Below are 22,743 nucleotides of genomic sequence, written 5' to 3'. Positions count from 1 at the left end.
TGGAATTCCAAAGAGTGGAAGAGACTGAGGGTCTAAGTGGCCCTACCAACACAGTTACTGGACTTAAAATGTGTTTTTCTATGATGTAGTCAATTCTACTTCAGATACTCTTAATTTTCCTGTAATTAGATAGGAGGATGGTTGCACAACTCTGTGAAAATACTAAAAAGCACTGAATTGTACACTTTAAAGGGTTGAATTTTATGACAAATGAATTTTATCTTTTAAAAAAGACACTCTTATTTGTCTGCACTGTGTATTCAATGGGAAGAAAACTTCTATTTGTGCTCAGCTTTTTAAGCCAAGTCAACAGATTCAAGTCCCTAATGAAGCATACAGATTCAAAACCAATTGTGTATTATAGTTTAAAACTATATTTTAAGCATCATTTGATATAATTTGTAGAATGAATCCATCAACTAACATAAAACAAAATAACCCCCGTCCCCATATTTTAAACAGAGCTGGGCTATTTTAAACCCAGGAACAAGGCACATATCCTCTCCAGCAATGGGAAGCTTCTCACTCACTGTTCTATAACACAGCCATTACTAGGCCTGAATTCTCTTGGGCTTAGCATTTGCTCTAAGTTAACTTTGAAAATGCCAATATCCCAAGCGGGGCAATATTTTCCACTATTTTTAGTCACCAACTTCTGGTACGGACCCACTTTGGAGTAAGAAGCAGAACACACAATGTACCAGAACAGACAGATCTGTTGGGTGGTGGGAACAGTTTGGGGCTGAGGCTCATAGCTTAGGGACGGAATGGAGTTTTGATCAGCTCCTTCCATGGGTATTCAAAAGTATCCTGAACTGCCATAATAGGTATTAACATATCCTGATCTAGATTTATAGCTAATTGTATATGTGGCTGTTTTTTTTTTTTTTTTTTTTTTTTTAATAGTTTAAGTATCTTGAGAATAGTCACTGCCCTGGGTACTCCCATTATTTCCTGGCTCATGGCAAACAACTCTTTTTCCTCCTTAAGAGAGGCAGGAAGCTTGGAGGCAGATAGGAACAGGGGATGAGAGGGGCTGGGAACTGCTACAGGGGGCAAAGGCACAATGGGCATAGCATCAGTGGCCTAAAGACAAGGCTGAAGGGTATACCGCAGAGATGCATTTGGCCAAATGTCTGCATCAGTGTCTAAAACATGCATGTCATAAATACCTTTCTTCTGTGGTTTGGAAGAAATGAGGGTTATGTGTGCTGGCATATCTACTTCTCCTTAATTTCTCAATAAGAGTTTAATTAAAAACATCCCAAGCTTGACTGAGCTGAAGAAAGGATATGCAGTTTTTCCTAAACCTTAAGTAGGCTTTAGGGCATTCAATGACCTTGGTGGCTAGTCTGAGGGTGAATCTAAAATCTAGACACATGGAAAAGGCAGAGACACATGAGAGGTGAGAAAGTAAGAGGGAAAGGCTCTTGGAGTCATCTAGAAATCACGTTCTGTCCTGGATCCTCACTTTGCTGACAACAGAGCAGCAGTCCTATAAATACTTGTTGATTAAATTTATTGCATATCAAAGTTTCCATCTAACAATAAAGACCTCCTCTTTAGCATCCTATGAAGACCAAGTTTGCAATGATAGAGAGATGAAAGCCCAGGGATGAAGAATTCTAGACCCATCAAATAGATCACATGGTTTCCTGGAACTGGAAAACCTTTATGGAGGGCATACAAGAAGGGGAGAGGGTCAGGTAGTGGGGGAACACAATATTTTTACCCCTCAAATATCAATTCTGTTTATCCAATTGGACTTCTCTTTCCTTGAGTTATAAGATGAGCTGCTCCAGACATTACCTGTGGGAACCACTCAGAGTCTCCCAGGGCTTTCAGGAAGGTCACTTCTGAGTCAGTAGGGATGGTGCTTGGGACACAAGCCCTCATCAGTTTTTTAAAACTGGCTTTAACTTGTCGGATGTCATGAAATTCAACAGGAACAAACTCACAATTTAAAGCAAATTCTAGCTTGAAGTTCTGTGGGTAAAGATGAAGAGAATTAGGCAGATGAAGTGCTGTAGGTAAAAGAGCACTGTTTTTAACAGGGCAATACTTAATGATGTACAGTTAGTTGAGGCCAAGTAGCTACAGAGGTTGCAGAGGTCAAGAAAGTCAAGAAAGTCAATCTTATGCAGCTAATGTGTCAATATTACTGGAAAGAGCCATTTGTAAGGTCTTGTGGTTTGACTTGGCTTGCTGTCATTCTGAGAATTTGGAGAGACTACTGGTAGGCTGGAACCTGATGGAATTTATAACACCATATATAAGCCAATTATAAGGCCATGAGCCTGGAAGTCTAAAGAGGAACCAATGACACATGGACAGCATGATTAATCCAAAACTGTAAACTAAGTCTCCCCAAGATATACACGGTAATGAAAAGGTAATATACTGTTGAGGTTCCAGAACTCTACAAATTAAAGTTTGTAGACATACACATACTTGTTTCTTATTATGCAAGTGAAACATAGTCATTGAAAAAAAAGGTAGAGATAAACATTGAAAAGGAAATAAAAATCACTATCTCACTACCCTAAGACTGCCCTAACATTGTAGTTACTCTTTTAAAGGTAATAATACAAAATTTTATATATAGTAAAATCTGAAAGGTTTTGTGATTTCTAGCTTTGGGACATATTTTTTCCACTCAGTATGACACATGTATCAATCTCTATTTATTTGAATACTTTTATCATTTACATTTTTAATCCATATGAAATTTATTCCACACGAGGTTGTATTTGTAATTTAAAAATGCTAAACTGATGGTCCTTTGGTCTATTTTGTTTTGATAATCTAGTGGCCTAGTTCTGAAGATTTAAAAGTTCTCAACCATTTCGTTTCAAAGAATGAATTAGTTTTCTCACATTTCTCTGTGCTTTCTTCACATTCTGCCAAAATTACTCTATTGGATTATTTGCTTTTCTGAGGGTAAAACTGCTTTCTGCAGATTGGGCGTATAACAATGCGAATGTTAACACTACTGAACTGTACACATTAATATGGTAAATTTGTGTTATTTGTATTTTATCACAATTAAAACTGTTGCTAAGGACTTATGCATAGGGTCTGTTTCATGTTTTATATTGGTTATTTTAGAGTATTTTTAAAAAGGTATATTAAAGTTTTAAACTAAAAAGCAAACAATTCTTTTTTTAAAATAGCATTTTTAATATGTATTAAGAAAAAAAGTTTCAAAAAAAAGAAAAAAAGCTTCTTCGTCTTAATAATTCCTCTTTTAAAAAGGAAGCTACCCTAAAGAAATAATCTAAAATGTAGAAACAAAATGCCACTGAATTGTATCTCAATAAAAAAATAAAAAACTATATGCTTGTAAATGTGACTGCAATTTTACATATAGAAGATAGATGTAAAAATCCAACAATATGGGATGCCATGTAGTGATTAAAGTAATTATGAAGACTATTAGACAACATGGAAACATGTTCTTGAGATAAGTTCTTATCTGTTAGTTTTTTTTTTAAACTTATAATAGATAAAATATAGTTTACTTTCCAGGAAAACCAGGTTCCTTTCCATTTCTCAACTGTACATGAGCTACGTATGCTTATCTTATGAACCAGGAACTATCAACCACCGTGTTGACACATCCTAGGTCATAAGGAATTTGTTTCTAACTATAAGGGATTAAAGTATGTAAATTGAAAAAGGTAAATAAGGGTAATTCAAGATTATTTAGAATTGGTCATTCTCTACTTACTTACTTTCCTGTATGTCTCCTTTGTGGGGAGTAGAAAGTGTTGGGTTGCAGCTAGACAGCACTGTGCTAGCCAGAATGTGGCACACATCAGACAGATAAGGACCTACACTCCACAGATACAGCTGAATAAATAAAAAGGAAAGCTTGAATGGAATATACAGAAATCCTAATAATTACTGTGCCGGGATGGTAGAATTATGTTTTTAAAATAAAATACTTTATGGATAAAAGAAAGAAAAAGAAAGAAGGAAGGAGAGCGATGGGGGAAAGGGAGGGAGGGAGAAAAAGGAAGAGTCGCAAGGAGTCAGTCCTTCTTACTCATATATGCATGATCACACAGCTCGTCTGAGGACTGACGTGCAAAGGCAATGGCAGAGGTGAGAATTTAGGAGACAAAGCTTGGAGAGTGATTCAGGTCATGAATTAGTGGTGTGCTGAAGTGTGGAAAGTCTGTGCTCTGGGAAAGATACTGGTGCCAAAGAGGCTGGACAGGCAGCCCTGGGTTACTGTTGAAAAGTGTTCCAACTATTTTCTGGATATAAAGTTTTCTGCTGTATCAGAAGACATGTGTGCATACTTAAAAATGGAGCATTACCCAGCAGTTTCATGCCCTCTACCCTAAAGGTTGTGACTAAGTGATTGCAGCAGGCCTGGCAGTGGGAGAAGAGCGAGCAAAGCCAGCTTGCCAGAGAAGAGATGACTCAGTCACTGGCATCTTGAGAAGCAAGCGTGTGGGATCCTGCTCACAGCCCCAGCTCCACAGTTCAACTGAAGGTCTGTCTAGATTGTCCAGTGCTGACTGGAGCACTGGGCTAAACTTTGAGGGGATTTCTGAATTAACAAATACTTTTATTTCCCACAAACCTATCAGTGGTAATGAAATTTATTTTGTAATGTATGAATTGCTAAAACAAACCCGAGGAATAGTTGCTTTTGGAGGTAGAGACTATCTTTACAATTTATAGGACCTGAGCATAGTCTTCAGCTCTTCAGTATAATCATTCAAAAGTAAGAATAAAGTTGATTAGCATCTAATAGTTTGAAATTTCTGACTTGCCTTAGGACATGTGTCTCTGTATACATAGCCCTACAAAGTTTTTAAAAAGTTAAGCTTAGAAAACAGTCTTGGCCTTCCCTCGTCTCCATATGCAGTGCCATAGTCTTCTTTTCACTCTCCTACCTCCCTGTAACTTTCTTTATCAATAGGGATCTGTTTTGCCAAGGGTACAGATTCCTATGGAAGCTGAACTAAGACAATGGAAAAACACAGCCTGAATGAGCCTTATTTCTTTTTTGTAGGTACAGTTCCTAATATTCCTGATGTTTGATTTTTTAAAGTATATTTAGAAATACATACATACATATATATGAGCTAAAAAAATTTTCTAGATTGATTATTAACTCCAGGTTAAGACTCTATGCTGTAAAACGAAATTTCTAGAAAAGCTGGTTTGAGGTAAGTTTTATAAACTGCCTTCGTCTACCCATAAAGCTTCCAAGTGAGAAAAAGAAATCTTACCCTTAGTTGCGACTTTTCACCAAATATATAAAGGGCTGCTTGGCGTTTCGAGAGCTGGTTTTGCAGGTAGGTGTTGTTACTAAAGGAGGTCGAGTGGTCCCTGCCTGCCAGCCGGGCACCAACATCAATGAAAGATGTTGGAGAGCTGATCAGGCGAGTGCTAGAGCGAAGACTTGCCCATACACCTTCACAAAAGCCAAAATAATTGAGTGAGATAATCTGATGTGGGAATGCCACTGAACAGGGAAAAAGATGCATGCTCTGTAGATACAGTTTTAGAGGTAATAGCAAATTAATTCATCTAAGTAATCATGGATCATATTGGTCATTTGTAGTTTACTTTTGCAACATATAAGCATTATTCAATACAGCATTTCCAAATCACACAATCTTAGGGTTGGAGGGATCTAAGAAGTCACCCAAGTCAATCCTATTTTTGCCTTTTGATGTAAAGTCAGTGTTTATAAATGAATGCTGAGATCATAAATAGAAAGAGTGCATGACACAGGGAAACAAAAAAATGTGGGCAGAAGGCAACAAGATAACACGGAGTGACTCAGTTTCTCAGGGTTTCATGAAAAGTGTAAGGAACACTTCCCTGCTTTAGCCAGTCAACACAACAAGAAATGTACATTAAGTAATAAATTAGAACTTTACTATACCTACTAAAATCGGAGGCTGGATTTAGAATTAATATTTGTGTGTCATGCCAAAATGACATAATTTTAAACCAGCAAATATTATATTCTCATCTTTTTGTCCCAGTATCCATGAAAAATAGTAAGAAGTTATAAATTTAGTAATGTGCATTTCATTGATACTTAGGAGGCTTTATTTAAAATTTCAGTCAAAAGCAGATGTCTTCTAAGGGAAAGGCCAAAGCTAAGCTGCTAGAAGAATCTCATGTTATAAATTGACCTTATATAAATTAGAGAAATCAAGAATTTCCACATGCAAGTGAATACTAAATATTCAATATCTAAACACAAAGGCAAATATTAAACCTCAAACTTTGACTAACACTGTAGTACCTTCAAAACAACAGAGCCCCTTAGAAAGGTCCATATGGTGTTCATGCTGGTGATGGGGTCATTGGGGTAGAGGACACTGCCACTGCTTCCCTAAAGTGAAGTTTCTTCTCTAGATTTAGAAAGGCTCTTTGAGAAGCTTTATTTAATATTTGCCAAATGTTAAATTAATCCATGTTTCTAGGTGACCGAAAGTCACCATAATGTTTGTCTCATCTGCTTTGCTCTTTATAAGCATTTATAGAGTTAGGAGACCAGTTCCCAAGAAAAGGTTTTGTAGGTGATTTCTGCTTAACATGGATGAATCTTTCTACGTAACCTATGAGTTTGTCTTAGATATTACGGGAAGTGTTTATAAATGGAATCACAGAGCAAATTCAGAATGTGGATGAAAATAAAGGACATAATTTGACAAACAAATGTGAAAAAAGTCACTTGTAACAAATATGCTTTCATATGAAGATGGTTAAAAAGAGTGACACATCAGGACAGATAATACAGTACCTTGATTATGGACTCTTCCCTTAGTTGAAGATTTGGGATTTGACTGAGTAAAACATTTATCTCTGTACCCATGCACTGGTAAGTGAGATTAAAGACAGAAGGAGGAATGAAATGTAGATAGCAGCAAACATCAGAGCAAATTGAGTAAGAGAAGAATAGGTTATTTAATTTTTGAAATTAAGTTAACATAGGGGGAAAATGTAAATATAATAAAAGTAGAAAATATGATTAACAAAAAGCTGCACAGTCACACAAAAAAGATGAACTGAGCGCCTGTTAAATGAAATGTCAGCACCTGATTATATATATTATAAGCACAATGAAATGGACAGCACAGCAGAGTGCCACGAACAAATTATACCAAATGGAATAATAAGCTTTTGAAAATTGTCATTTGGTGAGAAACAAATTTATATAATAAAATTAAGGAATTGGGGGTGGGGTGTAAACGTTAGGAATGCATTGGCCCTAGTATTTAAGGAGGTTGATGGATTGGCAAATGCTACGTGTTGTTCCACACGTTTGTTCTTTGAGCAAGGTCATCACATCAAGAATGAAGCTCTTGTAACCATTTGGAATAACTAAGGGCATGTTTTTGCAGTACAGCATCAAGCCTTGCCACACTATCTTTTTTTCCTTTTCCTTTTGAAATTATGTTTATTTTTAATAGATGGTATGAGCAGCAAGAATTCATGATCCTGTGACAATCCCCAATGCCACTAAAAAATATAGCTTGTGATGACTGAAGTAATGACTTCTCCTAAAATCCCTACTTGCACCAAAATGATAGGCAGTATTAGAGATAATACTTTTGTAATTTGAGTAATATTGTTTTTTTCCCCCGACAGAAAAACAGTGCTCCGTGACTGTGGCAAACTTCAACTGGTGGTGACAACAGCAGTGAGCGGCAGGTCACAGTTCTATTATTGCCTGAGCAAAGGAACTGCTCAAGTCAATTAGGGAAAATGATTTTGCATTTATTCAGGATTGAAAATGTTAACAGCAGTATTATTAAGCTATATATTGCAAAACTGCATATGACATAGTTTGATAAAAGAAAAATCATTAGTAGCATTTTTTCATTTCTGCCTCACTCCTTTAGAAAAAATGAAGGGCATTAATGGCTTTAGTGGCCAAAGGAATTCAGAAAGCTAAGGGTTGCGGAGGCACTGGCTGATTGCACACAAGGAATTCTATTGCAAGATAGAACAAAGACCATGGGACAACATGGTAAAGGCACAAGGCCTCCTGTGTGCTGGCCAGCTCCTCTCCTTTCAGCTAAGGTTTTGAGATTTCCTAAAGGAATATGGGACCCTAAATGCTTATGGTGAAGTTTGACTGGTTGGTTCCTGATTCTGAGATACTGTTCCCTGAACATCTACCACTTTTGTATGTTAGTTCCTTTGCCTGGAACTGATTCTCACATTTCTTTACCTGACAAACTCCTTATTCCTCAAGATCCAGGAACAATGTGAACTCCTCTGAAAAGCATTCCTCACTGTCCCCAGGGTTGTAGACAGCTCTATTTGAACTGTGATCACACTGTATTGTGATTATTTTGCACATTTTATTCTACTAGATTTTGTGCTCCAAAGGGTAGGGACCTAAATATTTATTGTTGTATTCATGCTGGGAGCCTAACATGTAGGTACTAAAAACAGTTGTTGATTATTTTCTTTTGAAAATTGATACATTTGGAGTTGTCATGGTCCTTCTACTGTATCTTCAACTCTTGATTACTTGCCCCGAGAGAATGAAAAGAGGGGTATTAACTAATAAAAAAAAATAAGCACTTCCCCAAGTAGAGGCTCATTAATGAAAAACTGCCAAGTGTTCATCACATAGCTGAAAATCAACATGAGCACATGGCCTGTGCTAATATGGGGCCAGCAGAGGGCTTTGAGGACTGTAATCCCATCTGGCAGTCATGTTAACCAAAGGCATTACACCCCCCCTTAGTGGTTTTTGTAATCACTTTAGTAGGTCAAGTTGGTATTTTTAAAGTGAAATAGATTAGAATTTGAAAATACTATGTACACTGCATGTGGTACAGATAAATACTGTTTCATGAAACTTCTGTTTTAGTATATATACATTTTGCATTGTGACTTAGTGTTACCTGATATACTTCTATAATGTAATATAAAATATATTTTTAACTATGAATCACGATAAAAAAAGTTTGTAAGTTGTTGGCCTAGACCTAGAGCAGATGTCTTCTATCTTCTTGCCTTAGGCCTGTGAGGAGCAACCTGGTTTAAGGTAATTTAAATGCAAATGTAGACTTTTCTCCCAGTTCAGTGGAGTATTAGGCAACTATAACTAATAACCACCACAACAATCATGGAACTAACATTGACTGAGTTCCTATTATGAACCAGTTAATAAGTTAAGTGCTTTACATTTATTATTTCATTTATTCCTCATAACTACTCTAAAGTTAGATACTATTTATTATCTGTGCTTTATAGATGAGGACACTGAGCATTAAGAGGTTTCCTAAATTGCTTAATGATCACACATTAAGTGGTAGCACTGTGGTCTGAATCAAACTCTTAGTGTCTTGTCATGTAAGCAACCATGTGGCCCTGGAACCATCCAGCAGGGTTTGGCTAAGCGGATTGCTTCAGGGAAGAAGTGGTGCAGCCCATCCCACCAATGGGGATGCACTGCTGTTTAAAACATGAGTGTTTCCTAAGTATGGGTATTGTTCCCTCCATTCTGTTCAGGCCAAAGGAAAAGAGGAAAGAGATGCTTGGGTTGGATGTGGGGATGGGACTGAATTTATCAAGGTGGCCTTATGCCTAGCACAGTGCATGAGGTACACGCTATATTCAGTTATGGCTACAATGAAACGGACTGAACCAATCCCAGTACCAGTTATGCTAGTTGCTAAGTGATCTTGGCCAAGTCACTTCATTTCTCAGAGCCTCTCAAAATATGTATCCTAGAGATTATTATAAGGATAAACTATCACATGTAGAGAAACTTAAAGGGCCATGGAAATATAAAGGATGAAAAATTAAAAGGCTGCCTCCATGTGGCTACTTCTCAAATACACTGAACTATTATTATATTTTTGTATTTAAGAGGCAGAACCGATTTTCTTTTTTAAAATTAATTAATCAATTTAAAGTGGGCTCCACACCAGGCAGGGCTTGAACTGACAACCCTGAGACCGAGACCTGAGCTGAAATCAAGAGTTGGACACTTAACTGACTGAGCCACCCAGATGCCCCTTTCATGACATTTTTCTAGTCAACAAAATAATTTATCCAAGTTATAAGTACATGTGCTTTCTGCATAGGGCTCAAAAGTGATTTTACTTTCAAATGAAAAGCAACGTGCTTTATTCACATCTTCACTTTTTCTTAACTAGTTCTTGTGTAAAGAGGTTGCTTCCCCTGCCTTAGGAACTCATCAACAGGCACACAGAATGCAAAGTGATTGCCCTGACTGAAAAAAGGGTGATGGAGAAGGTGGGGGTTAATATAAACTCTGGCTCATCATGAGTGAGAAAGGCACATGGTGAAAATAACCTAAGAAGAAAACGAGGACCCAAGATTATGACAATGAAAGAAATGAAAAGAGCAAAAATACAGAGAAGAGGAAAAAAGGAGAAGGTTAAGAGGAAGATTTAGAGATAGGAGGCTCTTCCCACACAGGCTAGATGAAGAACTTCTGGAGAAGTGTGCCTAGCTATCTGGAAAAATGAAGAGACTCTCACTGAGGGGAGGTACAAGGAAATGAACTATTTACAGGGTGTGCAAGTGTCTACACCTTGTCTTGCCCTGGCCCGTCTGAGTGTGTGTCTGCCTGTGACAGTCATGTTAATAAGGAATCTTCTAAGACTTCCCAAACTTGCTTGCCCCAGTCCATTCCTGCTACTCTATGTGAAGAGGATGATACTGTTCGAAGAGACAAAGGAAGCAGCTCTAGGGATCAGGGAAGAAGTTGAAGGTGCCAGGAAACAGCAGTATCTCATCTTCCAGTTAACCACTGGGACGCTGGAAGATTTGGGAGGCTTTGGGAGAAAAGAATTAAGAGATGGAATAAAAAAATAAGGTTTGTGTTTCTGGATCCTAGTTTAAGATACCGGGATGATGGGCAAAAAACTGTCATAAGGAAACACACTAAGTTCATAGTAATTTTCAGAAGAAAATATTTGGGAAGGGTGTCAGAAATAATAATTATGGCCTCACTATGCATAGAATGGGTCAGAAACAAATTAAATAGGAGATTTTGACCCTAAGAGGTAAATATAGCCTTTTTGGTACCTTTGAGAATAGCAAAGAATGAAGTCATGACTAGAATGTAACCACAAATGGGGATCCCCTTGCATAAAAAAGGCTGAGTTTGAGGCCAGTATTAAATAAGAGAAGATAATGTAGGTGAAACATTTTGGTGAATATCCATGAGCCTTAGGTACTAAGATAGAAGAGGTAATTTTGTACCTGAAATTTATCTTACAAGTCATCTGGCCAAATGGAGGAATAAATAATGTGTCCTTGATGAAATTTACAAAGGCAAAATTCAAGAGCAGAGCATAGAAAAACTGTTGACATGCCTTGCTGACAATATAAACTTTCAGATGGTAAACAAAACAATAAGGGGAACTGCAACTTTGAGCCAAATTCTGATCGGAGCTCTTGACAATGGGAATAGCAGGCAGGAACCTTAGGAGACAGTCACTGCAGTATTTTTTTGGTTCAAATTCACCAAGAAATGATAAGAATGAGGTATGTATCTTAAACTTTTAAACAATGGTATTTTAAAAATTCAGAGGAAAGCTTTTATGACTATTATGAGTTAAACTATATGCCTCTGCTCCAACTTGTATGTTGAAGTCCTAACCCCCAGTACCTCAGAATGTTATCTTATTTGGAAATAGGGTTATTGCAGATGTAGTTAGTTAAGATGAGGTCATACTGGGGGGGGATGGACCCCTAATTTTATTATGACTGGTGTCCTTATAAAAAGGGAAGATTTGGAGATGGACACCTAGGGAGAATATCATATAATGATGAAGGCAGGTATCTGGGTGATACTTCTACCAAGCTAAGGAATGCCAAAGATGGCTAGCAAGCCACCGGAAGCTAGGGGAGAGGCATGGAACAGATTTTGCCCCATGGCCCTCAGAAGGAACCAATCCTGATAACATCTTGATTTTGAACTTCTAGTCTCCAGAGAACTATGAGACAATCATTGTTTAACACAACCAGTTTGTGGAACTTTGTTATAGTAGTCCTAGCAAACTAAGACAATGACCTTCAGGCCTGAAATCCTAATTCAGAAGATGAGTGAAGAAGGTTGAAAGCTATTAGGAAATCCTGCAATTGCAGAATATTCTGATGGGTAGAAAAAAAAAGTATCTAAAGAACCAGTATGACTGCCAGGAGATGTGCGTAGTAATCTTGGTCTTCAAAGGGGAAAAAGTGAATTTTGTGAAATAGAGCCTTCCTTTATGTTGATTCTGAACCAAATTCTAGGATGGATTACTAATGGATAATTTATGATTACTCAGGAAAAGGCACTAATTCCTGTAATGAGTCATGGTAAACTAAACATATAATCTTTTGTGATATAGTTAACAGTTGGAAAGAGTAGAAAATATCGAATTAAAAAGATTGGCAGAGATTTAGAAATATGGGCCAGATGGGTTTTAGTAGGACTTTTAACCAGTATATATTAAGAGACAATCTCTTTCTTCAGGGAGGCTTCTAAATTTTTTTTTTTTTAAAGATTTTATTTGACAGAGAGAGACACAGCGAGAGAGGGAACACAAGCAAGGGGAGTGGGAGAGGGAGAAGCAGGCTTCCCGCGGAGCAGGGAGCCCGATGCAGGCCTCGATCCCAGGACCCTGGGAGCATGACCTGGGCCGAAGGCAGATGCTTAACAACTGAGCCACCCAGGTGCCCCAGGCTTCTAAATTACTTTGATGAAGACTTCTGCCCTTAGGTCTGGCTTGTTCAATATTTTTTAAACAACAAATTACATTACAGCAGAGGTCAAACTGATGCATGACAAGAGGCTAATACATAGGTAGACAGAATCAGGATCCAAAGTCTAAAACAATAGTCCATATAAAAGAGGATGGAATTTTGTAGGTGCAGTACATAGTATATTTAGGTTCAAAAATCAACCCTCAAGGCTAGTACTATATATTGTTAAGAACAACAGCACATGGGAAGAGATTTCAAGTGATATTAATGTCAGTATGGGTCAACCTAGTGATGGGCCCATCCTCATATCTAATGTAATTTGAGGCTGCATGAGTTCAAATCTATGGAGAGTTCATTGAGTGTCAAAGATGGTAAATAGAAGGCAACCATTCAAATTGGGGTATTTGGAGTTAATGAAAGTTCTCAGAGCGAAAAGATGATACCAGCTTTTAAATCCGAAGGGCTGTAGTATGGAGATCAAGATTTAGAATTTTCTAACTCTAGAGGGCAGAGCTAGGGCCAATATGTAAAAGTCACATAGTGGCAGATTTTTAGATCAATATGAGAAAGAATTTTCTAACAAATACAGAGTTGCTTACAAATGCAAGGGACTACTTTTAGGAAGAAATGAGTTTCCCATTACTGATGATGTTCAAGTAACTTGGATCATTCACTTGGTATGTTTTCAAGGGGATTCAGCATTGCATGGGAGTGAGAGGAAAAGCCCAAGATTCTATGAATCCAGTGTGAAGTAGGAGATTTTACAATCAAGATAGTTGCTTTGGAATTTCCTCTGAAACGTAAAAGAATCTCACATAATCTCCAGAGACCAAAATGGACCACCTCTGGAGCTAAAAGAGCAAATACAGGCCTTTCTCTGCTTCCTTATGCCAGCAGCGAAAGCCCAGAGGAAAAAAAAGAGTAACCTGGATATCATTCTCTTTTGTTCCCTAACCTAGTATTTCAGAGAATAGGAGTAAAAATTACAGACACTGGGGAGGCACAACTCTTTGGGTCTCAGATTATTCTTCTCTAGCTGCTTATGTTCTGTGATCAGCTTTGCTACCCTGCAAACCTGAAGCATTGTAGGCTATTCGCAGGGCTGACCATTTAGACATGTTCCCCTTACCTCCCGCGGCTTCCAAACTCATCAATATCTAAGATTTCAGCAATTATTATGCCTCTTGTTCCAGAAGGCTAAACTCATCTGTCATGACACCAGTAACAAATTGGATAATTTATTTTTTAGAAAGGGTAATTAAGAACAATTTGAACCATAATTAGTTGATTTAAAATATCACTATCTAAAGTTTTCTGATTTTAAGGTCGTATCAGTGCTCAGTTATAAAATCAATCTTACTAACCTCCTCGAGCAAAGCTATTGGATGGGTTTACATCCAAATGTCCTGGCACTACCTGCTTAAGCACAGTGGACATTCTTGAAGTCCTCCTTTCAGTCCCTGAAAGTCAGCCAAAAAGAAGAACAAAAACCATGTCGTTCAGGTTAACATTACTCAAATGACAAAAAGTTATCTTCATGTGTAGCATGTCTAATTGCTGCCAAACATTGTACTTTTTAAGTACTCACAGCTTTAACAGAGATAACAAGGCACTGTTACTATTTCCTCAGAGATACACACATTTGCAAGATTATAGAGAGTTAGGTTTGGCAAGTGCAATCAGAGAATTTAATGATAAATGAAGCAAGGCATGCATGGTGTTACTTTACAAGAAAAGCCACTTTCTGCTTATGTTGAGCTAATTCAAATAGCTGATTAAGCCAAGGAGACCAACTTTTCAAGTCACATGCTCCTGTGTCTAACACATTAGGGTTACCTCTACATGAACCCTTTGGGGTTCCATCACATGATAACTGAAACAGAATATTAGTACAAGTCTTAATGGCTTCATCCAAATCTAGTGAAAACAAACTGTACTACAAATCATAAAAGGCTGCAGAAATTTCAGGAATTTCAAACTTACACACAATGATTTACTATGTATGCATTTAAATAATCAGGGGTTCACCTTATACATTCAACTTTGTAATAATATGTTCAAGTCTATGTAAAAACAATTCTAGGAAAAAAGATGACTTGATGTTCCCCACTCCTACTATTCTTTTAAAAAGGAAATAATTGAATCCCCACATTTGGTTACTGTTACTAGACATTAGCAGTGGTATGCCGATTTTTAAGTAAAAGGAGCTAAAGTTATAGCCCCACAGGGTAAAGCTTTAAGGGGTCATATGGAAGGAACAGTATAAATAACTAAAGAGACTAACCCTGGGTTAGAATGAATCTGACCTTTCATAGTTGTCAAGAAGGAAATATTATCAGATCTTACCTGGAGACAGGGCAAGTGCTGGCATGACCATAAGGGCGTTATTGCCACTGAGTTTCTGATGGACAGAAACTGCATTCAGTAAGGCTTGCAGGTATTTTTCTTGTTCTATGCTACTGGAAGATTCTAAAGAGGAGGTAGGAGCTATAAAAGAAAAAGTGAATAAAACAAACTGTCTCTATGTTAATAAAAGAGCTATCTACCTAAGTATCTTATTCTTTCTGTATATAATCTTCAAGTTACCACACCCAAATATAGGAACCAGACCCACTTTAAGCTGTAAACTATTAGATGGCTATCCTCCTTTAATACTGGTTTCACCACACCTACTTCTTGGTTGCCTCATCATCCTCCCAGAAAGAGCCCAGGTCTGGAAAACCAGCACAGGGCTGTCCTTCCAAGCACAGGAGTAGCTTCTCATTATACAAGCGACTCAAAATGAAGAGTCACAAAAGGCAACATCTCCTTGATGATTTCCCCCAATTATCCTGTCCATGCTACTGTCTGGAAGCAGAGGATGGAGTGGGTTCCCTTGGCATCCCAGAGTGGGCAGAGGTGAGAATTCCCCATACCAGCAGCTTTCTTCTAATTCTGCCACACAGGTCTAACAGGGCACATGAACTTGTAGGGGTTTGTTGCAGGAAGAGTGGAGGAAGATGGGGAGAAGGTAGCAACAGCTACTGCCAGATTCCCTGGTCCTTCTAAGAGAGGGGCAGAGGGTATGCACAGAGGGAAACAAATATGAATGCAATTCTAGGTTGGAGGTAGTCTGAGTCTGGTTTGTATGGAGCAAAGAATCACTGAAACTGGCCCAGGCACTTTAAAGAGGCATCATGCTGGACTCATTAGAAGGACAACAGGTATTAACAAATTTTCTTACATCTTGAATAAAAAAATAATTAGCAAAATTATATTTTATAAACTTTAAGATGCCATTATTGTATTTTATAAACTCTAAGATGTCATTAATTATAAGATGTACCATTATCTTATGTACTAAGAATTAAAAATTCTTCCATTTAAACTTTGACAATTCTTTCTGATCACATAAATGTTAAGATGCATCCCAATTTCAAAGATATTAAAATATAAGCATATGTGTGAGCTCAAAAATACGAAATATTTTTATATTAGAATAAAAATATCAGAAAGCAGTGTAATAAAATAATTTCAATTTTTTCCAATGAGAAGCTCAGTGATATATTTATCATGGCTCCTGAAATGATTCCCTCACTTTACGTAACTTATATGCTGTGTTCTATTATATCTACTGTGTGGCTTGGGAGGATTTCCCAGTGTCCAAATAGTTCAAAGCCAATTGTGTTTAATTATACCAATGTTGAGACTCCAAGACAGGTGGGATGATGATGATGATGATGATGATATGTTGTGTGTGTGCTGCCCTCAGTCAAGTGAATGGTCAAGGACATATTGGCCAACTTTTAACTTTCAGGAGGAAAACGGATGAGAATAAAAAGGAGATAACAAAAGTACATGGTTTTACCTGCTGACCCACAGAACTTGACTTACCTCATTTCCAAAGAGTTAAGAACACAGCCAAACCTAAACTGGATCTGATATCTTGGTGGTCTATTGTTTAATTTTATTGAACATCTACTATAAACTAGAAGTTACAGGAAAAGTCAGCAAAATATAGCTCCTGACTAACTTCAAGACCTCAAACATAGTGCTTAAAAATATCCTCAGAAAAAAGGACAGCAGTACTATCTGCTTTCTTAAGTTGGCTTCCCTCTAGCTTCCTAAAATATCCTTTGCTTGAGAACTTCTTTAAAGGCAGCATTTTGGTCATTAGTTTGCTGACTTGTTTGTGTGTGTGCATGTGACTTGTAGGAATGAGATAAAATATCTCATATTACATGGGACAGAGAATCCCTACTTGCCTCTGAAGCTGTTAAATACATTTGGATGCTTCCCAGAAGGAAAGAGAAAGAGTAGCATAATCTAGTTTCCATCTGTGGATACTTTGGTTTGCTGAAATGAAAATAGCCTAGAACCAAAGGCTTTATTATGATGATTTCTATTAAAATCCAAATATAGACAGACATACTAAGCAAGATGTCAAATTCAAGGTGTAACCCCACATTGTCAAGTAGTACATGATTTATATTGCACAGTGGAAAGCCTGCGTGTGAGAGAAGGCTCAATATAAGGGCACAATTGGCATTCCCAGATATTACTTCCTTTAGTTTTAGGAATTCTCTGAAGTGAAATGATCATAACTGTGCTGTAGAGAGATGCTTACCTGCCTGAGGGGAGTTCTGAGATTTGAAAAGACCAACTACTCCCTTCCCATGGAATCCTCCAGATCGGAGAAGCAGGGTACTGCTTCTTGAGTTCTTCCAACATACAACAGGCAGGCGATTGTGTCGATAGCAGCGGGCAACTCTTGGTAAACTACTGTCTTGCACAGCTTGAGGTACAACTAAAAGGCCAGGATAGCTTCAGGGACATGGAAAGGAGAAAGAGAATGATTGGGATTGGGGGCGGGGGGGGGGGGAAGAACAGGAAAGAAATGGGGAAAGAAAGAGAGAGAGAGAATATGAGAACACGAATATCATCATATCCCATAATTTTCTAAGGCTCAGAAACATACTGGTTGAAGGTTAAGATACTTTTTTTAAACATGGAACTTAGTTTCAACTCAGTTCTCCAGGGGTTGAGAAGAACCAGCCGAGATGGTGAAAACAGCTAAATAAATCCATTAATCTGTAGTCTTTTTTGAAATAAGTCCCCTTTAGTGACACTGCAGACTTGTGTGGAATAACCTAAACTTAGAAAAATAAAAATCCTATGTAGAATTACTAAAAAGGCCTCTGTTAAACTGATGATTCCCTTTGCCTTATACACTACTTTTTGTCAACTTGAAATAAAGATTGTAAGATTACTGGATTAATATCAACTTTATGAGGATGACAAGCCAAATTATCAATTCAATAGTCTGCTGAAATGACAAGTGAGAACAGAGTACACTAGTATTAGCCTGCCTGAGATGGTGAAAGAACTAAAAATCAAAACCAAATGATTTTTGGTATGAGAACAGTATGTTCAAATGTCAAAATAAGTTTAAATATTAACATTACATGTTGATAATTTTTTAAAAAAGATTAGCTCATAGTTACAGGATATGACGCTGGGAAAATACAAAACAGACAGGAGTACTTTGTTTTTATAGATTAGGAAACACAAGAAGATAGGCAGGTTTCAGAGTCATTTCCTTTAGTTTATTTAGAAATATTATTCCAAAGAGATTTCATGTTAGAAACCTCCCAACCTCCAATCCCATATATTTGCGTTTGAGTATGTTTGCTCTTCTTCCTCTTTTTTTTTTTTTTTTTTTAAACATAGGCTCCACACCCAGCGTGGAGACCAATGTGGAGCTTGAACTCACAACCCTGAGATCAAGATCTGAGCTGAGATCAAGAGTTGGATGCTCTACCAACTGAGCTACCCAGGCTCCCCAAGATAACTGTACTCTTAATCCCTATCATCTATTTCATCCATCCCTCCATCTACCTCCCTCTGGTAACAATCTGTCTGTTCTTTATAGTTAAGAGTCTGTTTTTTTCTTTGTTCATTTGTTTTGTTTCTTAAATTCCACATATGAGTGAAATCATATGGTATTGGTCTTTCTCTTATTTTGCTTAGCATTATACTCTCTAGATCCATCTATGCTGTTGCAAGTGGTAAGATTTCATTCCTTTTTAAGGCTGAGTAATATTCCATCACACACACACATACACACACACAGATACACGCACACACCACATCTTCTTTATCCATTCATCTATTGGGCTGCTTTCATAATTTTGTTATTATAAATAACGCTGCTATAAACATAGGGATGCATATATTCTTTTGAATTAGTATTTTTGTATTCTTTGGGTAAATACCCAGTAGTATGATTAGATCATAGGGTAGCTCTACTTTTAACTTTTTGAGGAACCTCCATACTGTTTTCCACAGTGGCTGTACTAGTTTGCATTCCCACCAACAGTGCACAAGGGTTCCTTTTTCTCCACCATCTTCACCAATACCTGTTTCTTGTCTTTTTGACTTTAGTCATGCTGACAGGTATGAGGTGATATCTCCTTGTGGTTTTAATTTGCATTTCCCTGATGATGAGTGATGTTGAGCATCTTTTCATGTGTTGGGTGGTCAGGTATTTGTAAATTTAAACTGTCATTTAAAATAAGATATCTATAGCTTTTCAGGATCAGAGGGGTTGAAACTAATAGTAACATTAAGATAACTTTCTAAAATATGTACAAGGCTGACAATATACAAAGTACTTTCATAGCATTATTCTATTCAATCAAACTGGGAATTTATGAATACAAAGGAAACAACTTACCTGGAGATGAAAATGCTTAAACTTGTGGGTAGTGGAAATGTAGTTTTAATAAATATAAATATAGACCATGGAATAGAACTTAACTGATAGAGGAAACAGTGAGAAATGACAAGAATAGAAGAAAACATGTTCATTTCCATTCTCTAATATCCCTTGAAAATATTCTAATTAGCATAAGAAAACCCTGTCTACACTTGGGTCAACAAATAAAGTGTGGGCCCGAACAGGCTCCGCCCACTCATTTATTTACCATCTATGGCTGCTTTTGTGGCAGAGCAGCTGCAATGAGACCGTATGGTCTGCAAAACTGAAAATGCATACTATCGGGTCCTTTAAAGAGAAATTTTGTAGACCCCTGGCCTACAGCAGACCATTTCTCTTATCTGCCTGGGAAAATCCTGTCTTTATTTCAAGTTATCTTCAGTCATGGTAGAAAAGATGCAAATGGGAGGAGAAAAACAACTAAAAAAAATCCTAAAGAAGACAAAAACTTCTACCTTTCACCTTTTGCTCTAATCTAGGCACTATTCATTGATATAATTATACTTCTGAGAATGCCAAGGAGATGCCTGCTCATGCTGCTAAAAAATGTCCCTGAAACACACATATCCCTGGAGACCCTGCTCCTGCTTTTCTCCCTTTGGGTTATGACGACAAATAGCCCATTCAAGACAAAGCAGAAGAAAGGGAAGGCGTCTTTTTGGAGCCCACTAACAGACTTACCTCCGGCACAGTGAATACATCCTGTTGGAGGCAGTGATTCGAAAATACTCTGGTTTTGAGCGAGAAGAGCTGCCACTTATGGTTCCCAGACCTAAACGCTGATAGTCTCTGAAACAAGCTTTTTCCACTAACTGTTCCATGGTAGACTTCTCCGAGGCCTTCAGAGTGGTACTTGTGGGGAGTTCACTATCATCTGAAACTGTGAAGGCAGAAACAGATTTTGAAAAAATGATGTGGCTCAAAGTAGAGGATTAGAAGCTTCCTTTTGAAGAGGATGCTTAAACCAAGAGTGGTTTATATTAGGGCTACAGGCACTATGTATATATTAAATTCTGTTAATTCTTTGAAGAATCATTATGTTCAAACATAAACTAAAACCGTAATGGATAGTCAGGAAATAAAACATCAGGGGCTCAAAATGCTAGGGAAGGGGGTGCCTGGCTGGTTCAGCTGGAAAAGGATGCGACTCTTGATCTTGGGGTTGTGAGTTTGAGTCTCACATTGGGTGTAGAGATTACTTAAATAAATAAATAAATAAACTTTGAAAATGCCAGGGAAACTAACTCAAATTTTCTAAAAATAATAGAATTTTGAATTCATCAGCCATATTTTTCTGTTTCAATCAGACTTACTTATTAATGCCAAAGTATAGTGATTTCTGTTTAGGACTATAAAATAAACACTCAAATTTTGTTAGAGGCTAACTCATCAGTAAAATTTATCTTTAATATGATCACTATACAAACTTCATCATCCAGGTTTCAGTTAACTTTTCAGAACATAAACTTTTTTAGAAATTTCTAGATTAGGCAGAAGTTCACTCGTGGGAAAAGACCTTTCTTAGAGAGGTATCAAGAGGTTATACTTTTTTTGTGGAAAATATTTTTGTCAGAGGATGTGGTATACATGGGAAACTCCCTCATAATTTTGCAATCACAGGTTACAGAATCACTTAAGATTTTAGATGTGGAAGGATTTATCCAATAATCAAGCATTTAGGGAGGATTTAAGAAAAACCCCTAACATTCCTAATTGTACTGCATGTTCTAACTAAAAAAAGAAAAAAAAATACATGTTAAAAACTGTCCTAATTTACTTTCTTATTTATTTCTACAGTGAGAGAAATCAAATTAAGTTTTCAGAATTTTTGGATATGTATGTACTCAAAGTTCTAATGTCAAAGGGAATTATATGGCTCTTTTCCATTTAAAGAAAAAAAATACATAACATAATAAAATAAAATAAAATTTAAAAAAGAAAAAGAATAAAAAAGGGAGTGCCTGGGTGGCTCAGTTATTAAGCATCTGCTTTCGGCTCAGGTCATGATCCCAGGGTTCTGGGGGGGGGGTCCTTGCTCAGCGGGAAGCCTGCTTCTCCCTCTCCCATTCCCCCTGCTTGTGTTCCTTCTCTCGCTTTGTCCCTGTCAGGTAAATAAATTAAAAAATCTTAAAAAAAATAAAATAAAGAAAAAAAACCCGTAACAGCTTATCCCTACAAATACAAGACTTTGTGTTTTAGTTTGTGAACTTCACAATGCAAATATACCATCCGGTACCAGTTTTCTGTTGGCTTTTTATTTTCAGAGGAGCAAAGAGCATTATATAATTTGGTCTTTTGGTAGAATATCATAGAATAATAGTTTTTCTTCTGTGTAATCATAAGAACTTCAAATTAGAAGAGTCAAATACCAATGGGTAATGTCTTTATGGCTTTCCATGTGACTCTTAAGGAGGCCAGGGTTCCAACAAATGGTCATTCCAGTAATGCAATGGTGGGTCTTTTCATTGCTCTCAGAGTATGTAGGTACACCTACTGAAATGGAGACCTTTAGCCAGTGATCTCTCTAAACATGAGGTTTCTTTCTTCAAAATGACATTATTATTAGTAGAAGTAGTAGTGGTATAGTCACTGGCGATTGACTCTAAGATCCTGAAAAGAAAAAGGGTGCAAAGGTATCCTGCCTCCTATTACATCAGATTCGCCCTAGTGTTAATTCCATAAGCATACTCCATAGTGGGTTAAGGAACAGAAAACAGTCAATAAGCCATTTTGTGATTGGTTTCCTGCCTCTATTTTCCCAACCGAGAGGTATTTCAGCTTCTCAGATTCTGTGCTTTTGAATATTTACTAGGCACTTTTTTTCTTACCATCTAAGAACCCTTTCATCTTTGGTCCCTCATTTTGATTCAGAGTACCCACAATGTTCTTACCCCAAACTCAAATCTTTAATTTTGAATATCCAATGTCCTTGTTTCCTTACATTTATTGCATAACAATAAGGTACAGGGGATTACTTTATACCTAAATTTCCCATGCATTGGGGTTTCTTTCTTTCTCCCTTTGATGAGACCCATGTAACAATGGTCAACCAGCTCTGTGGATTTAGTAAAAGAGAAGTATAATTTAGCAAAATCTTATCTGAACAATGGAATATTGGGAAAATAAATATTCTTTTTTTTCCAATTCTGAGATGCTGGTAAGTGCCTCCAATCTTCTTATGAGGTTTAAATACTTGTGAGTCAAAGTTTAAGGGCAACTATATCTGAGTCTCTTATTCTTACTCATATAAGAAGAAAGAACAA

At 37.2% G+C, this 22,743-nt stretch overlaps 1 protein-coding gene across 2 annotated transcripts in view; it reads right to left on the bottom strand.

The window, feature by feature from the left end:
• The window catches only part of SBF2 (SET binding factor 2), a 467,799-nt gene that overhangs the window by 27,713 nt on the left and 417,343 nt on the right, over positions 1 to 22,743 (bottom strand). Inside the window, exons 26-31 of one of the 2 annotated variants that reach the window (XM_028116744.2) lie at positions 20,162 to 20,360; positions 17,330 to 17,526; positions 15,070 to 15,210; positions 14,088 to 14,183; positions 5,250 to 5,434; positions 1,810 to 1,986 (exon numbers count right to left, since the gene is read on the bottom strand). In XM_028116744.2, coding sequence (XP_027972545.1) covers positions 1,810 to 1,986; positions 5,250 to 5,434; positions 14,088 to 14,183; positions 15,070 to 15,210; positions 17,330 to 17,526; positions 20,162 to 20,360 — 995 coding nt within the window. The remainder of the gene's footprint in view (positions 1 to 1,809; positions 1,987 to 5,249; positions 5,435 to 14,087; positions 14,184 to 15,069; positions 15,211 to 17,329; positions 17,527 to 20,161; positions 20,361 to 22,743) is intronic. The other variant, XM_028116745.2, reaches the window with a different exon arrangement.

The sequence above is a fragment of the Eumetopias jubatus genome, unplaced genomic scaffold (genome assembly GCF_037043125.1).
Source record: "Eumetopias jubatus isolate StellerSeaLion01/CBP00866 unplaced genomic scaffold, mEumJub1_p1.0 scaffold_13, whole genome shotgun sequence".
Lineage (NCBI taxonomy): Eukaryota > Metazoa > Chordata > Mammalia > Carnivora > Otariidae > Eumetopias > Eumetopias jubatus.
The sequence above is the reverse complement of the archived record's forward strand: the minus strand, read 5'-3'. Positions and strand labels throughout refer to the sequence as shown.